General features: G+C 35.5%; 1 protein-coding gene across 4 annotated transcripts in view; it reads left to right on the forward strand.

Annotated features, from left to right (window-relative positions):
- Positions 1 to 22,693, forward strand: part of Marf1 (meiosis regulator and mRNA stability factor 1-like protein) — a 1,146,796-nt gene that overhangs the window by 43,144 nt on the left and 1,080,959 nt on the right. For all 4 annotated transcript variants that reach the window (XM_090377798.1, XM_090377799.1, XM_090377800.1 and 1 more), the window contains exon 3: positions 12,305 to 12,542. In XM_090377798.1, coding sequence (XP_090233924.1) covers positions 12,305 to 12,542 — 238 coding nt within the window. The remainder of the gene's footprint in view (positions 1 to 12,304; positions 12,543 to 22,693) is intronic.

Consider the following 22,693-nt stretch of genomic DNA (forward strand, 5'->3'; position numbering starts at 1 on the left):
ATGTAGTATATCACAGTTGGCTTGTATCCACAATTTTCCTTTTGGTTCATTTTCTTCCTAATGCTCTACACTACACTACATTAAAACAATTAAAATAGTTATCATTCTCCAAAAATGATTTTGAACAGGCTAAATATGGAAAACTTGCTTCTTATCCAAATAGTAGTTGAGAATTTCAGTTTTTTACTAAAACTGTTGGCCTTAATTCAGTTCAATTCAGTTCTATAGTAGGAGACCTTCAATTCTCCCACCTCTTTTACAATCTGATTAGCATCGTATTTTTTTTTGCTACCCCTTATATCAATGATATTGGTAGATGACCTCCTCTGTTCTTAACACATTCCACTGACTGCCTCTTGTGGCTTTCCAACAGAAGGATGGCCTGAAGGATTCACAACCTTGTTCCAAGAAATTTCCAGTTCCTGATGGCATTTCTCCACTTGTTCTCAAAACCTTTGTTCCTTAGATTGCTTTTGTTCTCTGTTACCATTTTACACTTTTTTATTGTCCTAGTGTTTTCCTTCTTCTTGGAAATATGCTCATATCTTGCTAGTTCTTAAAATGTGTAATCAACCCTCCTGTTGAATTATCATCTCACGGCACTTGCCAAATTTTGAATTTAATGGTTTCCAAATTAATTTACAAGTCCTTCAACTGTCACTTGAACTGTGGCAGTCACTGATCTGATCAATGATTGTCAATATGGATTCTTTTAGTGTTAATCCACTGGTGATATATTGGCTTATGTAACTCATCTTTGTACAGATTTGATGGAAAAATTTGGTAAAATCCAAGTAGTTGCTCTTGACATTTCTAAATCTTTTGGTCACATCTGGCATAAAGACTTTTATGCCAGATGTGACCCATCTTCTAACTTTTCTAGTAATGCTGGTGATCTCCAAGGTTCGGTTCAGTTCTATCTTCCACCCTTGTCTTCTTTTAAAAAAAATGACCTTCCACTGAAATCCTATCCACAGGTTTGTTGAATGCAGCTCATTAAAACTGGCTTGTCTTATTTCTTCTTCTCATCTTTGTTGACTGGATTTTTAAACAAGATGGCATATCTCTAATAGTGATTATTTAACTTCTAATCTCTGTTGGTTTAATATTTACACATCATTGATATTGCTTCCTCTACATCCAAAAAAAACTAGGTTTTTCATTCTTTGCATTACTTTTTTGAAACAGCTACTCCCTATATTCAAATCTCAGATTCATCCTGGAACGTTGTTCCTGCATCTGGGGTGGTGTACTGAAACTTCCGTCAAGGTTCTGGATTCCATTCAGAAGAGGGCATTCATTCGTTGTTCCTGCATCTGGGGTGGTGTACTGAAACTTCCGTCAAGGTTCTGGATTCCATTCAGAAGAGGGCATTCATTCAGGTTAATTATTCACCCTTCTTCTAAATTAGCATTTGCAATTCCCCCGCTCTGTTTTAAACCATTTTGAACATGTTTCCCAAACAATCAGTGTCCATTCGCTGTCTGACTCCAAATGCGTATAACCAACTTTTCCTTTTCTTCATTTATCCCTTCTACTTTCTGGAACAACTGCCTTACTTATTATACAGTATTTTCCTCTATATCAGTATCTTCTGTTTTCTTAACCTTTAAACCATGCGTCATTAGAACCCAAGAATCATAGGTTCTAATACTTTTCATGTTTGTGGCTTTCGTAAAAAAATTTATAGGCTACCATGGGCCTACCTTGCTGCCTGTCTACACTGTTCAAAGAAGTTCTTGCCCTCCTCTGTTGTTACTCCCAGATCCGTTTCTTTTTCTATTATTTTTAATTCAACCCCACTGTATGGATTATCCCTAAACCTAATGTATCAGTTATTGCGGGATTACTATTTCCATAGCTTTGATTTTTTTGCATTAAAACATAGTTGTAACAGCTATACATAATTGCACTCTGCATAATTTTCAAATTCTGACATCGCACCATAAACCTTTTTGTTGATGTCATCTAAGATAATTGGAAACAACACTGATTTCAGAACTGATCATTGGCCTAATATGAACTGTTAATCATAACCTTCTACCTCTCTGGCAGCCACCCTCTGATCCATCTTGTAATCTTACCTGTACCAACCCTTTTCCAGGTTGTATAGTAACCTTTCATGAAGTTCTGAGTCAGATGGTTTGAATCCAAAGAAACAAAGTTTGGGTTTAACATTGAAATTATTTTGTACATCCAGTTGCTGAGTAACTTTGGATAACTTTGGAAACTAAATATTTTCCGAAAAATGAGGGCAATATTAAACATGAAATGTTTAATATTGCCCTCATTGCCTTTAATTTTATGCAACTCATCGTTGATATTGTCACTAGTTCTTTGAATACACTCCAAAATGTTGGAGTCACTCGGATATTCAGCTACTGTCACATTGTTATCAATGTAAAAAAAAATTCTTCAAGAACAATTTCTCCACTGATCAAACCTCTCGCTTGGAGCTCTTCCCAAGATTGCTCAATGTCTTGTAGCAGTTTATCCCTCTCATCGCTGTTAATTGGCATTTTAGCAAAACCTGCTTTTGCGAAACAATTCTTAATCGTTGTTTCCGTGACATGTTGACTCCAAACTTTTGCCAGCTCTGATATGCACACATCCACAAATCTATAGCAGAATCTATATGTTGGTTGGTTTCTATTTTCAGTACAATTTTTTTTCAGTATGCGCCTTCGGTAATGCATTTTCAAATTCTTGATAATGCCTTGGTCCATTGGCTGCAGTTTATACGAGGTAGTCGGAGGGAAGAAAACAAGCTTCACACATGTAAGCTTCAAAATTACCGAGTGAAGGTGTGCAGGGCAGTTTTCGACAATCAAAGCGATTTTTCTTTCGTCATACGAGGTAGTCGGAGGGAAGAAAACAAGCTTCACACATGTAAGCTTCAAAATTACCGAGTGAAGGTGTGCAGGGCAGTTTTCGACAATCAAAGCGATTTTTCTTTCGTCATCTTTCTATTGAATTTTAAAATCCACTGTTCAAAAATTTCATTTGTCATCCAAGCATTTTTGTTGTAGTTGTAGTCTAACTCTATCGACTTTACTCCATTGAAAAATCGGGGTTGTTTACTTTTGCCTGTTACCAAAAGCTTCAGTTTTTCATTACCAGCCATATTTGCACCAACCAAGACTGTAATTCTCTCCTTACTATTTTTACCACCTACACATTTCTCCTTTAAAAGTCAGTGTCTTGTTCAGCAAATATTTAAAAATTAGACCTGTTTCATCAATGTTGAATATGCCTTTGGGCTCGCAGTCCTCCATAATTTTTTTCAAAACTGTGTCTCTCCATTGGGTACAGTCTTCTTTAATTACAACACCACTTTCACCAGAAATAACTTTTTCGAGTAAGCCATGGCGCTTTTCAAATTTGTCCAGTCAACCAGAACTGGCTTGGAAAGTTTTATTCCTGAGAAAAGATGTATACTCCATAGCCTTTTCTTTTATTAATAGCCCTGATATTGGCATGTTTTGGTTTTGAATCAACTTCATCCACTTAAAAACGGCTTCATTTACATCTTCATACAGGCATAATTTCGCACACTTCCGACTTGGTCCCATTTCTTTAAACAGTTTGAGAATTGAAACATGGTTTTTTAGAATGGTTGACACACTACTCATAGGGACACCAGATTTTAAAACTATTTCTTTTTTTTTTTTTCACCGTGATTTACACTATTAAGCACTTCAACTTTTTCCACTACACTCAAGGATTTCCTCTTAGACATCGTAAGGTTACTTGCACAGCAGCTAAAACAAAACTGATGTAGGGACAACTTGCACCAACCATACAGAGATAGGTGAAATTTAGTGAAAGTGTGGATGACTCATTTCTGTGAGACAACAAATGAATTTCCGGGATAAAGGAAAATCACTATCTCTTATTCTCTGATAGGGTGCTTACAAAAGAAAACAGGTTGACAAGAGCCAATGTCCGTGTTGGGAATATTCTTTAATCTTTGCCAATGACTGTGGACACGTAGGTAGCAGTTGACCAGTGCAACTTCTCGGTACAGTAAATGGTTTACGGGCAACATAAATTGTGGAATGCTCTTAAGAATTAAACCCTTTAGCTATTAAAAGCTAAAGTGATTAATTCTTAATCTTTTAGCTCTTAATTTTTGCTTTCTACAGCATCAGCTATATTGCCTAAATGCCAGAGATGCAAACAATGTCTACTCAGGTCTCTCAAAATTAGTTTGTTATATGGAAATTTTCTTTGTTATATTGAAACTATTTTTAATGCAATGGGGAAGTCAAAAAAGTTCACTACATAGAAAAATTTGCTATATGGAAGTTTGCTAAAGAAAGGTCCAACTGTATATATAATATAGTTATTAGCATTAACAGAGGTATATGATGCAAGAAAGCAAGCTTATATAGCATCATTTATTGTCATCTTTATTGTCATTAACTACCCTTCCAAATCTTTGTGTCATTTGCAAACTTGGACATAAAGCATGATATTCTTTCATCAATATCATTGATAAATACAGAAATCAACAATGGGCCCAATACCAAACTGTGGAGGACTCCACTAATAACATTAGTCCATTAAGAGCAGTGTCCATTGATTAGCACACTCTCTCTCTCTCTTCTCCCACTCAGCCATCACTTTATCCATAGCAAATAGCAGCTATTTGCCCTTAATGCCATACTGCTCCAACCTGTACAGTAGTCTTCTATGTGTAACAGTATCAAAAGCTTTCCTAAAATGCGAGTATAAGATATCAAAATTATTTTTTGCACCCACTCCTTTGTGACCACATCGTAGTATCCAATCAAATTGGTAACACAAGACTTCCCCCTAACAAACCCATACTATATTTGAACTATAACTGCAGTTTTGTATAGATGATCCTGCCGTGCTTCTTTAACCAGTTACTCCCTTATTTTCCCAGGAACAGAAGTTAAATTGACAGGTCTGTAATTACTCGTGTCACCTTTCGATATATAACTTTGTGAATTGGGGATATTTGCACTTCTCCAGTACATCAATCCAAGGATGCTTTCATAATCATTTCTAAGGCCTAGCTTACTTCCTTTGATGCCTCCTTTAATATAACTGGATAGATCCCATCCACCCCAGGTGTCTTTATTATGTTTTATTTCAATAATTTCTCCTCCACTCTGATCTGATCTCTGATCGAACTCTAACAGGGAGTTAAAAATCATTTAACTCCCTGTTAGAGTTTGATAAGCTTCTGGCCTCCACTTCCCTACAGAATTCCTTTCTCACGTGTGAATGTAGATGCAAAATACTCATTTAGTATATCAGCTACTTGAGCAGAATCTTCAACAGTCAAACCATTGATACCAAGCAGACCAATCCAATTTATCTCCTTCCTTCCTTCCTTCTAGAGTTTACATAAGTAAACAAGTCTTTACTCTTTTTCTTTGCATCCTTTGCCAAAGATAAACCTGCCTTTGGTTGCCTAACCTCCTTTGTGACATTACAGACTATCTTATATCTATCACAGGCATCTGTGTCTCCTGTTCATTTATTTGCATCCCATACATTTTTTTTCTCTGCCACGAGTCTCATTAGTTCATCTGACAACCACCTAGGCCTAAATCTTTAATAGTATTTCTTAGTTGGTATGAAAAGCCTAGTAGCTTCCAATATTAATTCCTTGAATGCCTCCCATTTAGAATTTGCTTTTGGTAACATCATAAGTTGGTCCCACCCACTGTATAGAATTTTAAAACTGTCTGAGACCACTGTAAGCATCTTTACAAAAGCAAAAACCTTTCACTTTGCCCCTGAGAGTAGTTACATTTTTGAGTAAATCCCACATTAGTACACTGTGATCACTGTTACCTAGTGCTTCCTTTATTTGCAGATTCTTAATGCATGAATAATCACTGCTGATAATAAGATCAAGAGTATTACTCTCTCTCTGATTGCCCCTCGAACATGCTGCTGTAGAAAACAGTCATCCAATAAATTCAAAAATTTTTGGTAGCATTTTTGGGAAGTATCTGGGAAGTTAATATTCCCCATTATAAGACAATCTGATTTTCTGGTCCACTCCATTTCTCTGTACCATTATTCATTGTACTCATCAGACTCATTAGGCATATAACACACTTCTACTTTCAGTTTTTCTTTCCCATGCTTATGTTACATCAAACTGACTCAACACTGCACTGTCCTCCGGATGCACTTCCTTAGATTTTATGTGTTTACTTAACTAACAGCATTGCCCCTCCTCCTTTGTATCCTTTCTGTACACATTGTACTCTCCAAATTTCAATTCTGCATTCCTTATCTTTATGTGACACCACCACATCTCTGATGTCCCAACAATATCTGCCTTCGATGTCTTCACCAGCACCTCAAATTCATTTAATCTACTCCAAGCATCGGTGCACATGCAAGTATACATGCACCTATTCTTACTCTTAGTAATCCTAACACTGTGCCTCCGTAGCCAGGTGGGCACGAGCAGCAGTGCGTAGCACACGCTTCTTGATTAGACCGGGGTTTTATGCCCGTGACCACCAAATACGGAGGATGCGGAAAGGTCAGGAAATGACCACCGCATATCCCCGGAGCAATATGGCCTTAGTTGCTAATGCCCCTAAAAACCAAATAACAAACAACAACAATCCTAACACAGCCAATGTATTTACTTGTTCCATGATAACTCCCAGCTGTCCTGGAAATCCCAGCACCTTGCTTTCCAGGCTGCTGCTTAATTCGATAGAAGTAGTGCAAGAATAACTTTCACTGATGCCTGTGGCTACTGTTAATCAATTAATCTGTGAATCCCCCCCCCAAGCTATTAGTTTTCTGACCCACCTAACACTGCCTCAATAGCATCAGACTGCATTCTTGTACCTTTTCTATATTAGTGAATTCCATCCCTGTAGAAACAGTATCTTCTGTTAACAAGCACAGACCATGCTGACAAAAATTGTACCCCACGAGCCTTGCACAGTCTCTTCAGGCCTGAATTGATTGACTAGGCTCTCATCATAAACCCCCTTTATCGTGTCTGGGCAGAATTGTAGATTTAAATTTAACCCTAACTCACAACTTTTTTCAAAATTGACCTGTATTTGTTAAGTAAGTTTAAGTTAAGTAGTGACAACATGCACAACAACCACATCTTGTGCACTTAAAAGGTGATCTGCTGAACAATGTCATCAACTTTTGCCCCTGCAGATATACCCTGGTCCTATTCCTCCTATCCTTTTTGCACAATATATTTCCTGTTTCAGGGCAGAATGCCTCATCAAATGTTTCGATGAGGCATTCTGCCCTGAAGATCGCCTCTGTGTTGCCAGATTCACAAGAGTGAGCTCTGGCTTTGAGTTGGGCAGCTTTGAGCGTGATGGGCCCCTCATTTTAATTCCTTAAAATGCATCTACCCTACTCTTCAAAATTTCATAGACGCCCATCGGAACGCTGAGTTGACATCTAATTTCTTGACACTCTCTGTACCTAGAACACACAAAGACCTCCTCCTTGGCTAGATCATGCTTTGTCCCGGAAAGGGCCGCAAACATTTCACAAGTTGCACACTTTTATAGGATATAATGTGTTGGAGAATTGCCCCTTTCTGTTCCCACCCAAACCACAGTACTCCCACTCCTTTGTGCACTTTGCTTTGCTGCTCTGGTCTGTGGCATGGGAAGTTAACGTCCTATGCTGCTCTAGCATAATTTCTGTTTAAATACAATTTAATTAATCAAGAATGAAAAATAATAAGGTTAATAAATTTAATTGAATATACAATACTATACTAAGTTAATGCAGTGATACGCTGTCTAATTTTACCTTATACCTTACACTATCAAATTCGAGATATACCGTAACGATCACAATGTTAGATTAATTATATCCTTAGCTAAAAGCAAAAGATATAAGCCCAAGAAGTGATTAAAATCTTCAAACTACTTATTTATTACAATTAAGAATCTACTATTCTTTTTCGCTACTGGTAACTTGCTACGATATTCTCACCAAAACTCTGATGGAATAGCAATATGAGTAGTGAGTCGTAACTTATAAAATGACTAGCTAAATTTAAAAAATAAGCTAACGAACGCTACTAATCCTATTAATCTACGGTCGAACTTGGTTATAACGAGCAACAAGGGACCGACAAAATTTCCTCGTTATAACTGTTACTATATTAGTGATAGGGGAAAGGGGGAACAATGAACACTTTATATCAGTGATGAATTAAATCTACCTCCTATTTTTTTTAAAATTCTCAATAACTTATAGATTCAAAAACGAAAAGAAATATTAGAGAGAAAAAAATAATTATAAGTACATACCTACATATTATTTGTATTAGTATGCTTGTACAAACTACGATACACTTAATATTAAACAAAATTTATTTCTCTGTAATTTAAAACAATACTATTTAATAATAAACATGATTTCAGTTAGGATTTATTTATGAATCTTAAAATTGATATGTGTTTTAAAGATTTCACTTTGATATTTCTTAAGTTTCCCTTTAAAACACTCAACATGTTAAAAGTTTCATTACTTGCCTCAGTTCCTTCAAAAAAAAATTGACTGTCCATTGCGCTTTGAGCTAGTGAGATTGTCGGCAATGATTTTGATTCACTTTCAATTGTCATCATATCATCATCTTTACCATCGTCGTTATCATCTTTGTTGAGCACAGCATCTACAATGTCACTCTCTGTAGGAAGACCACTAGTTAATAAGTTGTCATTGACTCGTACGAATTCATCAATGTTATCTGTATTAAACAACCTACAACGTTGTTACGTAGCAACCATTCGGATAATGGTAAGTTGTTTTCTTCATTTCCATCTTCTTCATCTACAATTGAAATTTCATTTGAATTTAATTTCGATTTCTTGAAGCAATTTGATATGGTTGTCGAAGTACCATTGTTCCATGCATCATTCTATAAATTTATAGCATCCAGTATCGATATAGACTCAGTAAGTTTCTGTTCTCTTTGACTGATCAGATGTAGAACTAGAAATCGTTTATAAAATCCTTTCAAACCCTTGATTAAACTTATGTCCATTAGTTGTAAAATTGATGACACATTGGGAGGCAGAAACACTAGCTTAATGTTGGACAAATTTTGAATCTGGGGATGTGCAGGACTGTTATCAACTAATAATAAAATATTTTTCTTCTTTTTGAATACCTCCTTATTCCAATCATTTACGTAATGCCAAAAAATATCCGAAGTCATCCAAGCTTCCTTGTTTCCCTAAGTTTCCTTACATTTTTGAAACATCAAAGTTTTAACGATTTTCCGATAACAAGCAGATTTTTTTTTTTATCAGTTCCTGTCATATTTGCGCATATGAGAACCCTCAAGTGAGCCTTTGATTTTTTTTCTGCCAACCTTTTTTTCCCTTTGAATTTAAATGTTTTGAAAGGTGTCAAATTATAAAAAAAGTCCTGTTTCGGCAGCGTTGTAGATGTCTTTGTGGTTGAAATCTTTCCTGATTTCTGTCCAAACAGGGTCATTCCATTCATTTGCCATTATTGGATCTACAGATCGAGATTCTCCACTAATTTTTGCATAAATGATGTTATGTCGGTTTTTAAATCAACCAGCCTACCGTTGTTACACAAAAAATCATCGCGTTCAAATTGTTTAGCAAATTTTTCCGCTTGAGCCTTCAGAATGAGACTGTTTATTGAAAATTAAGCACTTCTTTGTGTGGTAAACCATTGAAGAAATGCTTCATAAATGTTTGTAACCTCGCACATTCTAAATTTTTTTTTTTTTTTTTCGGTTATGTTCTTTTCCAGTGCTGATATGTAAACATCTTTATTCTCCCCCAATGTCGATTGTGGAAACTTTTTACACACTTTAACATTTTTTGCACGATGTTCTAACTCACGAATAATTGCAAGTTTTTTGCGACTCGAGAGAGACTTTATTTTGTTAGTAGACATGTTTTAAAAGGAAGGGTTCATTTCTAACTGATTTTACTTTAAAATGATAAAGTGATCTGCATACAAAGTTCTTAGAAGCCCGAAATACATACAACATTCTTAGAAGTCCCGAAATGCATACAAAGTTCTTCGAAGTCCCGTTTCCAAAATTCTTAAAAGTCCCAAAATAAATGTATGGTTAAGTGAATACAAGACAATCTGTAAATAGGGTAATGCGATAAGCGGAACACGAATGCACTATTGAATAGCCCCGTCCCCAGAAGGATAAGGTCATAAACCAGCCGCTAATCTTATGCAGGTGGTCATAAAGCTAAGTTGCCCTTTTCATTTTTGTCTATTTTGAGAGTTGGGTTTTTTCAACTACCTGAGTAATTAAGAATGTGTACATAGTTACTAAAATTTGTTTGGTATATTATCCGTGTAGTATGCTTGTTATAACATTGAGCGATTGTATAGGAATACGCTTAAATTAAAATCATTATGGCTTTTTGCTTGTTACAGCCATGATCTCATTTCCATGCTCATTATAATCAAGTTTGACTGTATTTGCAAAAGACAAATTAATATGTTAATTAATCAAAAATTTGATAAAATTTTTAAGAACACCTATACGTTTGCAGCAAGCTTAAGAAGTCTACATCTCATTATATTATAATGCAGTTGATTTCAGTTATTTGGGCCACCAGATAATCAGGACAGTCGTTTATATGTGACAAATCCTAAAAGAACAAAACCTAATTGAGAATCTTAATCACTTAATTGACATTAATCAGGGCAGGAGACTGCAACACTTGAGATTACCGCCGACTTTCTCCAACCGGACTACCTGGTCCAGTCAGAGACAATTGTAGGCCCATGATAAAGTGAAATAAGTAGGTGCTGGTTAACATGATGACTGGTTAGTAGAACTTTATAGAATCAAATTTCAAAAAATCAATTCAAATCATTAAAATGCATTACACTTTCAGTGTTATCATATGTTCTGTTATAAGAATCAATTTTGAACATCTTTGTGATATTTTTCTAAATCACATTTTTGGAGGTCACAACCATAAAACGGTAAAAACAATTTGCAATTTCTGGTTTATTGGGCTTTTCTGTTAGTGTAATCTTTTATAAATGGGCAGTAAACTCAATCTTATTGCATTTGCAGTAATATGTGACAAATCTGGAATTCTGTGAGTTTTTTACATTATAATGGTGAACTGTGTTTCCCCTTCCTCTTCATTCTTATTTTTTAAGCTTGTTATTCACTTGTTATTCACTTGTGCACATCACGTTAGTTGCAATTTGTTCGTGCCATGTTCTTTGTTTTGATTGCCTGTCTTTTATTTGTTTTAAATTTTACAACCCAAAAAAAAAAAAAAATTGTCAGTGAAGAGAAATGTCAATTAGTTGGTATGTACATATTTCAGTATTAATTAAGCTATGTACTTAAGCATAAATTTATTTTTATTTTGCTAACCTGAAAATATTCTTCCGATTTTCACGTATCATTTAATTTTGTTAATTGGTAAGGTAATAAAGTGTAAATTTGTGCTTAATATATCTCTTTACTTTTATAGCCTGTGGATAATATTCCTCCTATTTTTGCTTAACGGAATTAAAATTCATTTCACAAATGTGATCACATTGACCGGCTCCTACTACGTATTGTATTGTGAATGGTATTTTATTATGGAGAGTCCATTGTAATTGGTTTGATCATACAGTGAATGAATCGTAAAGCAGGGGTCCACTTTATTTTTAACTATTTACATGATACTTTGCATAATTGGAGCAGCTGTTTTAATCGGGCCAAAGTGCATCCCATTGTGTTCCAAATAACCGGAATACAATATATATATTGTTATAATATATATATAGTTGTATTATAATATATTATATATAATAACTAAAAATTCTGAACAATTAGATTAAAAGAATTTGATTTAAAAATACCTGACTGTATAATATTATTGTATAGTCAAAATGAATAACACATTCATGAAGATTTTAGTATTCTGTAAGTAATTTATATAATTAGTTATTTTTAACAATATGTATTTATCACATTTTATAAGTTAAATTCTTCTAAGAAACACAGTTTATGCTGAATATCTGTATGATATTAGTCTCAGTGCTGTTCATTCTTAACACATATTGGTTATCACGATGATTGAGATTATTGTTTTTTTGCAATATTCTATTATTTTTACATATACAGTGTTAAATGTATATCATAACTTATTTTGAGAAATTGTGCTATATAATTTAAAGCTGCAACACTGTGTATTGTAATTTAAAATGAAGTTTATCAATAAAGAAAATGTAAAATATAGATTTTGGAAGAAGTTTGCAGAATGTTTACTTTATTGGATTTTATTACAGGAAGTTCACGAAGTAATATTGCAGCAAACTTTCAAAATGTTTCTCCGGTAGAAACATTGCCACCTATTGGAGTATTTTGGGATATTGAAAACTGCCAAGTTCCAAAAGGAAAATCTGCCATAGCACTTGTTCAGAGTATCAGACAGAGATTTTTTACAGGTTACAGAGAAGCAGAATTCATGTGTGTGTGCGATATTAGTAAAGAAAGAAAAGAAATCATTCAAGAATTAAATTTGGCTCAGGTATTGTTATGTTAATATTTTATTGTGGAGAGAAAAAAATCCCTAGAGGACTGGAAACAAAATTTTCTATTGCTATTATTTTTTGAATTATATTTTTTATTATTCATAATTTTTTTTTCTTTTGAAATTTTTAATACACTCTTAATATGCTAATCTCTCTCTCTCTCTCTCACACATGCACATGCACCGCTACACACACACAGCACTTTGCTGGAAGATTTCTTTCAGGTCTTTTATAATTTTATCGCAAGTTTACTTTTCTTCCAGATTTTGTGAAGTTTCTGATTTTTTTAGTCTATATTTTTTCATTTTTCAGAAATTCAAATACAAATATTTCTCAGTTTAATTTCTCTTAATTAGTTCTGTCAATGCTAGATATTATGCAAAAATGTGTTTATCAAGGGTTATTTTTCCATAAACTCATTGCTATAAATAGGTAATTCTTTTCTGAACCTTGAAAATCGGACCATATTTTGATTATCTTAAGAAGTTATTGGTTCATAAGAATGGTACTATCTATACCCTCCTCAAGTTTCTTTAAAATACAATATTTAGAGATCACTAGAAAAAAAATAGGAAATATTCAGCAATCAACAGTTATAATGTTAGGCTTACTTTCATTTTCACTTGGAAGTTTTTGTTTATGTGAATAGGCCCTAAAGATTATTAAGCTGAATGCAGTGGCGTAGCTACCACGTAGGCAGGCAAGGTAATTGCCTCCACGCCCGGGCCCTTTAGCTGTCTCCTGTTTTTGCAATTTTCATTAAGTAGGGGCCCGAACATGTTCTTTGCCTCCAGGCCCGAAAAAAGGTAGCTACGCTACTGGCTGAATGCTTATCTTCATTTCTTTGGCCTTTTGAGGGCTTGTATGTCTAGTTTCTGTATTTTGCCTACCTTCGGCAGATTTATGGAGACTACATCTTTTGTAGGGATGAAAAATTGTCTGGTGACTGTTGAGCAGAAACCTATGTTTTACAGTATAAAGCAACATGTGGCATCTTATAGAATTCTCCATGTACATCTATTCAGTTTGTCATTTTATTCAGGAATTGGATCGTTTGTTTGAATAATATCCTTTGCTGCTTCTGAATGCTTGAAAACTAAGAGATCATTTCTTTGGCCTTTTGAGGGCTTGTATGTCTAGTTTCTGTATTAACAGGAGTTTCTGTTCAGTGCTGCTCTAAGAAATCTTAATGAAGGAGTTTCTACTCATTTCTCTACTCTTCTTCTAGTTTAAATTATCCAGTTGAATGAGTTCTTTGTTTGTTGGTTTCTCATTGTACGAGGCAATAAGTTTTTCAACTTAATCTGTCCATTTTCCACAGCCTAACTGTCTAGTTGCAGAGTCTCGACTTAGGTTTGCCCTGCAGTTTCTTCATATCCTGTGAAATTACTACAATATTGTGGTCATACTTTTTCATGGCACTATTGATACATTTGGATACTTCATTCCAGGCTTGATCATTGATATTTATTGCTTTAGGAATGTTAAATTGTTGTTTTAAAATTTAAGTCCCTTAATGGGAAGGATAATCTTGTATTGGCCTTAATTTAAAATGTTCTCCAGCATTCTATCCCTTTTAGGAAAAGAGTTAAGTGATCTTTAGATTTCTTTAATTCTGGCACAGACTTCTTCTTCCTTGACATTAAATAATCTGTCTGTATTTTTTTCTGATAGATTATTCAATGCCAAGGAGATAGATTATTAATGTAAAATTCTGGCTTAGACTTTTCCTCCTTTACACATTGAATAATCTATCAGTATTTTTTTTTCAAAATAATCAGTTTCATTCACAGTGAAAATTTGTTTTTGACCACATATGTTGTTTTCTCTTTTTGAGTGACCCATGCTCCCTAGCAAAATGAGCTCTCGTCATCTGTTTCCTTACATGTACAAAAAAAAGAGAAAAAGGTGAAAATTGAGGGGATGTAAATCAAGGGTTGCCTGTAAGTTTATTTATTTATACGTCAGTGTTGCTAGTAGATGGCTCTGGTAGATGGAAAATATAAATTATTTCTGTATGTTCATATACACTTTCAGTTTCTCTATCCTAGATAGTAATGCTTTCAGTAGGTTTATGGCAATTTGTTCACTTATATATAGTTAATTTGCTTTTGGAAAATGAGTACTTTTGGAAATATGCAGCAAGTTTGGTTTCTTTTTTGAAGTATTCTTTTATTTAGTATGTCTTATTGTTGGAGAAAGTGTTCTGATTTATTTTTCATACAACATATTCTTTGCCACATAGTACTCCATAAATTGTTCTTCATATGCATTATAGGATGGTACTTTTTTTGTTTGTGAGAAGGTTGAATTAACAGTCAATTTGTGTACAATTATGATGGCCTGATTTATTCTTTCTCAAGAAAAGAGAATATGCATAATCCATTGTAAAGTTCATAATAACACTCTGTTCTTTTAAAATTGAAATTCAGAAACCTTTAATTTATGAATCTTGTTTTTTACATCAGTCTGTATTAAATGTTTGGAACATCATCATAAGCCATTTTCAGTCGACTGCAGGATGAAGGCCTCTCCAGCAGTATTTCAATAAGCTATAATAATATTGTTATTCACTTTTCTGGGAGAATTTAATTTTATCTTCTTTAACCCTTAATTGTTCTGTCAGAGCTCAGGAGGTACACTGTCTAAGAAACATACAATTTAATTTTATAAATTTTTTTTGTCATAACAGTAGGGTACAGTATATATACAGGTTTGTAGGTAGAGAGGAATAAGCAAAGGGCTAATAAAACTGAAATTGTAACTACAGGGAACAAGGAAGGGACAGAAGGTAATAAGAAGAATTTTTTTTTTTAATCTATATATTTTTAATGTACTGAGTTTTTAACACTTAGTACTTGACCATTGGGGCGAAGACGTAGACTTCTGTAGCTGCTGCAGTCCGATAAGTTTTTAATTGAAATTTTATCATATTTTTGATTAGTTAGCATATTAATTTGTGTTTTACGAATCGATTTAATAAGCTTAGTGCCGTTCGTTAGCTTATTTTTTTAGCTAGTGATTTTGTAAGTTACAACTCGCTACTCCTACCGCTATTGTAGCAGTTTTAGGCGGGAATATTGTAGCATAACCAGTAGCTCAGAAGAATAGTAAGGTTTGAATTGTAATAATTAAGTATTTTGAAGAGTTTAATCACCTCTTGGGTATATATCTGTTGTATTTTTTGATTAGTTAATGTATTAATTTGTGTTTTACAAATATAGGATGACCATCACTAATCCGCTTCCACCGCTAATTTGGACATAATTTCCGTGAATGTAATTTCAGATTTCCCTGGTTGGTGCACCAACCTGCCGCTACTGTTTTGGTGGCATTGGTTGCAGCATCAGCTGTTGGCGTGAACTTGTAAACACTGGCAAGCCATTCCCACTTGTTTTTCTGCATTTATTATTATAACCTGCTCACATTTAGCCCCAGCCATGGTTCCAATGCATAAAGGAAGTGCCTCTCGTGGTGTAAAGTGCAAACACCGTACATTGCCCATAACAGATAAAGTTGAACTTCTGAAAAAAGCTCAACAGCGGTGTGTCTGTCAGAAGTTTAACTCTTGTAAATTCCAGCAATTTCTCTCGGTTCCTCTTATTTTAAAATTTTCTTTTAGCCATTCCTTTATAGATTTTTTTTTACAACACACTTGTACAAACTTGCGGAAAAACACAACACAATGTGATGGATAATACAGCACGCAGACTAACTTGTTTTCACAAAATATCTAACAATACTGACAAACTTATTGCGACATTTGAGAGTTTATTTTATCTCAATTAGTTGTATTGCAGCACTTGCCACACGTGCAATAAACTAATCACAAACGACCTTCATATGTATGCCATAATAGCGTCCCATATATGTGGCTGACACAGCTTCTCAAGATTCATAGAGTAGTAAGATACAGAGTGGACACTCCCATAGGTGATAATGTTAATTCCTTTTACATGGTAAAGCGCATAGAAAGCAGAGCCATCATTGTATGAACATGTAAACAGGCTGGAACATTGTGAAGAGTTTCCTGGAGAATTTTCTACAGTTTTTATTAGTATGAGATACTCAATTAATTATTATTTCTATACAAAAAAGATGCTGTGAAAGACAGCATCTATTCACAAAGAATAGTGAAATATAAACATAAGTAAATAATTAGAGAATAAGGAAGCAACAGTTATATATCTGTTGTAACAGATATATAACTGTATGACAGATGCACTTTTAGGTGCATCTGTCATACCTGACTTATTAATCTTTCATTTACTCAAACTATTTCATCAACTGAATATGGGTTGTCTGGTACAAGGGTTGTGTGGTACAAGTAAACACATGGGTTGAGTTAGGGTAGCTAAGAAAAAGAACAGATGCATGTATACTTGCGTGTACACCAATGCTAGGAGTTCGGTAAATAAATTTGATGAATTTGAGGTATTGCTCAAAGGATCAAAGGTGGATATTGTTGGGATATGAGAGACATGGTGTCACACAGATATAAGGAATGCAGAACTGGAATTTGGGGAGTACAACGTTTACAGAAAGGATAGACTGGATAGGAAGAGAGGAGGGGTTATGCTATTAGTTAAGAAATACATAAAATCCAAGGAAGTGAAGCCAGTGGACATCGCTGGACAGTGCAGTGTCAAGTCAGTTTGGTGTGACATAAGCATTGGGAGATCAAAATTGAGAGTAGGAGTGTGATATAGGCCTAATGACTCTGATGAGTATAATAAGAAACTGTACAGGGAAATAGAGTGGGCCAGTAAATCAGAGAGTCTTATAATGGGGGATTTTAATTTCCAAGATATTGACTGGAATTTGTGGGTTGGTCACTCACACACTAGCAAGGCTTTTGTGGATTTATTGGATGATTGTTTTCTACATCAGCATGTTCGGGAGGTAACTAGAGGGAGTAATACTCTTGATTTGATTATCAGCAGTGATTCTTCATGCATTAAGAATCTGCAGATACAGGAACCACTAGGTGGCAGTGATCACAGTGTGCTGAAGTGGGATTTACTCAAGGAGGTAACTACTATCAGGGTAAAGGGAAGGGTTATTGCTTTCATAAAGGCGACTACGATGATCTGAGACAGTATTTAAATTCTATACAGTGGGATCAACTCATGATGTCACCAACAGCAAACTCAAAATGGGAAGCATTCAAAGAACTTATCTTGGAAGCTACTAGGCTTTACATACCAACTAAGAAATATTGTTCAAGGTTCAGGCCTAAATGGATGTCAGATGAACTAATGAGACATATGGCAGAGAACAAAAATGCATGGGATACATATAAATTAACACGTGACACAGAAGCCTATGATAGATACAAGTTGATCTGTAACCAAGTTACAAAGGAGGTTAGGCAGGCGAAGGCAGATTACGAGAAATCTTTGGTAAGGGATGCAAAGAAGAACAGCAAGGAGTTCTTTACTTATGTAAATTCTAGAAGGAAGGGTATGAATCAGATTGGTCCACTTGATATCGATGGTTCAACTGTTCATGATCCTGCTCAGATAGCTAACAAACTAAATCAATATTTTGCATCTACATTCACACATAAGGAGTTATTCAGGAAGGGGAATGCCATAGATGAAGTAAACACTGGCAGTGAGCTAGATGATCTTGTAATAATTGAGAGTAAAGTGGAGGAGAAATTGTTGAAGATAAATACAAGAAAGGCACCTGGGGTGGATGGGATCTATCCAGTTATATTAAAGGAGGCAGCAAAGGAAGTAAGTAATCCGTTAGCCATAATTATGAGAGCTTTCTTGGACTCAGAGGAGGTACCCACAGACTGGAGATGTGCAAATGTAACCCCAATTCACAAAGGAGGATCAAAGGCTGACATTATAGACCTGTGAGATATAAGAGATATAAAGACTGTAATTATAGACCTGTGAGTTTAACTTCTGTTCCAGGAAAATTAATGGAAGCACTGGTTAAAGAAGCACTGCAGGATCATCTTGACAAGAATTCAGTTATAGCTCAGACACAGCATGGTTTTGTTAGGGAAGGTCTTGCCTGACCAATTTGATTGGATACTATGATGTAGTCACAAAAGAATTGGATGCAGGGAATAACTTTGATATTATATATTGGATCTTAGAAAGGCTTTTGATACTGTTGCACATGGAAGACTGCTGCACAAATTGGAGCAGTGTGGCATTGGTGGCAGATTGTTGCTATGGATAAAGGGATGGTTGAGTGGCAGAAGACAGTGAGTGGTAATTAATGGACAGTGCTTATCATGGACTAATGTTATTAGTGGAGTCCCTCAGGGTTCAGTGTTGGGTCCATTGTTGTTTTCTGTATTTATAAATAATATTGATGATGGTATATCAAGCTTAATGTCCAAGTTTGCAGACGATACAAAGGTTGGCAGGGTTGTTAAGGATGCTACTGACGCTATGCTGCTGCAACAGGATCTGGAAAGGTTGAGCAGATGGGCTGAGAGGTGGTAAATGAAGTTTAACATTGACAAATGTAAAGTACTACATATGGGAAACAACCCCAGAGCAACGTATCAACTCTGTGGTACTACACTGACAGTGGTAGAGAATGAAAAGGACCTGGGGGTAATTGTGCAGGCAGATATGAAGTTGTCTGAGCAGTGCAGACAGGCTGCAAGAGTAGCTCATGGTGTCTTATCAATGATATACAGGAATTATTCTAGCAATGATAGGTAGGTGATTATTCCCTTGTATAAGGCAATGGTCAGGCCGCACCTTGAGTACTGTATACAGGTTTGGGGGCCTCATTTCAAGAAGGATGTAGAGCTGCTGAAACGAGTACAGAGAAGGGCAACAAGGTTAGTGAATGGAACGAAGGGTTGCTCTTACGAAGAAAGGCTTAAGTTTTGCAAATTACAGTGTATGGAGACTAGGCACCGGGGAAGTGATCTGATAGAGGTGTACAAAGCTTTGAATGGTTTGAGCATGCTCAATGCTGATGGGATACTGCCTCTTGCTCAGAATAATCACCTGAGAGGCCATAAATTCAAATTGAGGAAAGACAGATGTAGGATAGATGTGCGGAAATTTGCCTTTAGCCAGCGGGTAGTTGGTGGAACAGACTTCCATCCCTTGTTGTGGAAGTTGTTAGCCGAAATAAATTTAAGGCTCAGCTGGACAGGTATTTCGAACGAACAGAGGGGTGAAATGGTAGTGGTTTTTTTTTTTTTTTTTACTAATGCTGCATAAGCTTGCTTTCTTGCATCATATGCCTCTACTAATGCTAATATATTCTATATAACTTTTTAAACATTACCTTTAATGAGTTCCATTTAATATTCCTTTATATATATATATATATATGAAAAATGCTAAATTACTTTTGTTAAAGATAACTAACTCTGTAATATGGAGGGTGATTCAGCCTTTTGATAATCATTTTGACAGTCCTTTAAAACTACGAAATTCCGTCACCACCACCGGTTGTGTTCTATTTGTTTTCCCTGCTCATGGACTATCACATGGCATCACAGTTTCTATTGAAGTAAAGCCTGCTGCAAAACTGCCACGTCGATCTTATCCCATTCTTGCTGGTAGATTTTCCACAAACCTTCAACAGTTCTGGGGCGGCGGTTTCCGAGAGCTATTTTCAAAATTCCGAATGTGCAAAAATCCATCAGTGCGGCGTCAGGTGATTTAACAGGTATATCTTCAAACGGGATCGACGAGTATGCCAAGTTGTTTGTTTGTTTGTTATTTGGTTTATAGGAGTATTAGCAACTAAGGCCATATTGCTCCAGGGATATGCGGTGTCATTCCCTGACCTTTCCGCATCCTCCATATTTGGTGGGCACGGGCTCTAACCCTGGTCTAATCAAGAAGCATGTGCTGCGCACTGCTGCTCCTGCCGACCTGGCTGTGGAGGGATCAAACGAATACCTGTCACTGCTTCTATTCTCCGCAAAAAAGCATGGGTGGAACGTGACTGTGGCTGGACATTTTATCCTGGTGCACCCAGACCTTTTCAACGTCAGAACCGTACAATGTGGGTATTTCACGTTCAAACAACGGTTGTAGAACTTCTATCTGGTAATCCACTGAGTTGACTTTCACGTTTTTAGCGGCTCTATGCAACTCAAATTTGCTATTATAACAAAAACTGGCCACTACCATAAAATCTCGGCGAAAACTTTCCTTGCAGTGATGCGTCCATGTTGGAAAGGAATTGTCACCCTGTGAATGGTAATAAATTGCTCAAATTTTGTTGCAATAGGAGAGATTTACCCACGCTTCATCCAGTGTTGCTACGAATTTCCACCTTTCAGCTGCCAGATATTTTTCACCACCTCCTAGGTGGTGTACGAGGGCCTTGTACTTCTTCTCCAGTTGCAAATTTTCGTTGATTATGCGACAAACGACGGGTATGTTCCCACACGTGATGCTATATAGCTCTTTGGGCTTTTGGATTTTTACTGACAACGAGCGACTGCACTTTTCATACTACCTCCCTCATTCAACTTGGAGCAGGTCGCAGTTTCTTCAGTGTTTTCCGCCCACTTGCAGCAGCTCTGTGGAATTTTCCTTTGCCATTCAAAATCTTATGGATACCGAACTTCGATACACTAAAATTTTTCGACTTGCACCTATCAGTAATTTTCACATAACTGTACCCTTCTTAGGAAAGTGCGGTTATGTAACCTTCCAACCATGGGTCCAATTTCCGAGTCGACATTAAAACAACTTCTATAACTGATACACCTGTTCATAAGGTTTGGGACTGCACCTGCGGGAAAAAAAAATTACATTGCTGCCATACATCACAAGCAGGATTAATTTCAAAATCTTTATCAAAAGGCTGAATCAACCCTCTGTAAGGCAGTCAAAATTTAGTCACAGATAATTGTGTCCGAAATTTTCCATTGATTCCAGATTCTTTGTATTTTTGTGTAGTCTACAAAAAACATAATAAAGATATATATATATATTAGTGGCTCTGGTTAGCAGCTAAATGATGCAGAGTTTGTTTCATAGGATGCCAGGCCTAAAATAATAAATAAATAAAGAAAAGAATTAAATAAAAATTAAAACCGAAGTCAAAAGGAGTTCAGTTCATTAAATTGAAACCTAAAACAAGAGGTGAGGTTACTCAAAGTGACCAGATGTAGATTAGCATTAACATTAGTAGAGGCATATGATGCAAGAAAGCAAACTTATGCAGCATCGGCCAAAAAAAAAAATCCTCTTCCATTTTACCCCTCCGTTTGTTCGAAATACCTGTCCAGCTGAGCCTTAATTTATGGAGTTAAGATCAAATAAGTAATATTTTAAAATATAATGGCTAGACTTGGTTAAAATGCAGCCTAGAAGGAGATTAAGATGATATTCAATGTGTGCCAGTTGCTGTAAACATTAATAAATAAGAATTTATATATATACTACTGTATATAAAATTGTGGGTAATTATAGCAGGTTTCAGTACAGTGAGACCATTGCACATGTCTCACTGTACTGAAACCTTTTATTATTACATACCTGAATCCAGTAGTGTGTACATAAAATTCTGTTTTGATTAATGCTTATTGCAAGTGGCACACATGACTGTCATCTTAATCTTCTTCTAGGCTACATTTTAGCCAATGTGTGGCCATTATATTAAAAAACCATTAAATTTCGCGCGTTATCATGGCGCCGTTGGCTAAAACAAATCAACACCTGAAAATATAATTGACTTGTCAAGCTCATTAGCTTGATCAACACATCATTAGCGTTACCAAGGTGATCCAAAGAGAAAATAAAAATGTAAGCAACTTTCTTGGAAAAGAAACAGTTGAGCATCATTACTTGCAAACAATATTTTGCATGGCTCTCTCAGAACATTTTGTTTTACTGCTTTTCGTAATTGTTGTACGAAAGAATTGCAAAGAATTGTTTTTGAAAAACAAAAATATCTTCTTTCCTTTCTTCAGTATGTATTGTATCTGCTAACAAAAATCAAGGAAATTCATCTATTGGAAACCACAGTGGAAACGGAAAGAAAAAAAAAAAAACTGTCGTAAAACTGATCACTACAATATGCATTTCATAAAAAAAAGTTCTCTTTATTGTAATTGTTTTTAGAGGACTATATCGGAACAGCAGTTTCCTGGATGTATATTTGATCATCTTACGAAATTCCAAGAAAATATTTC

This window comes from Mastigoproctus giganteus, chromosome 7 (genome assembly GCF_048544385.1).
Source record: "Mastigoproctus giganteus isolate SK-2022 chromosome 7, ASM4854438v1, whole genome shotgun sequence".
Taxonomy (NCBI): domain Eukaryota; kingdom Metazoa; phylum Arthropoda; class Arachnida; order Uropygi; family Thelyphonidae; genus Mastigoproctus; species Mastigoproctus giganteus.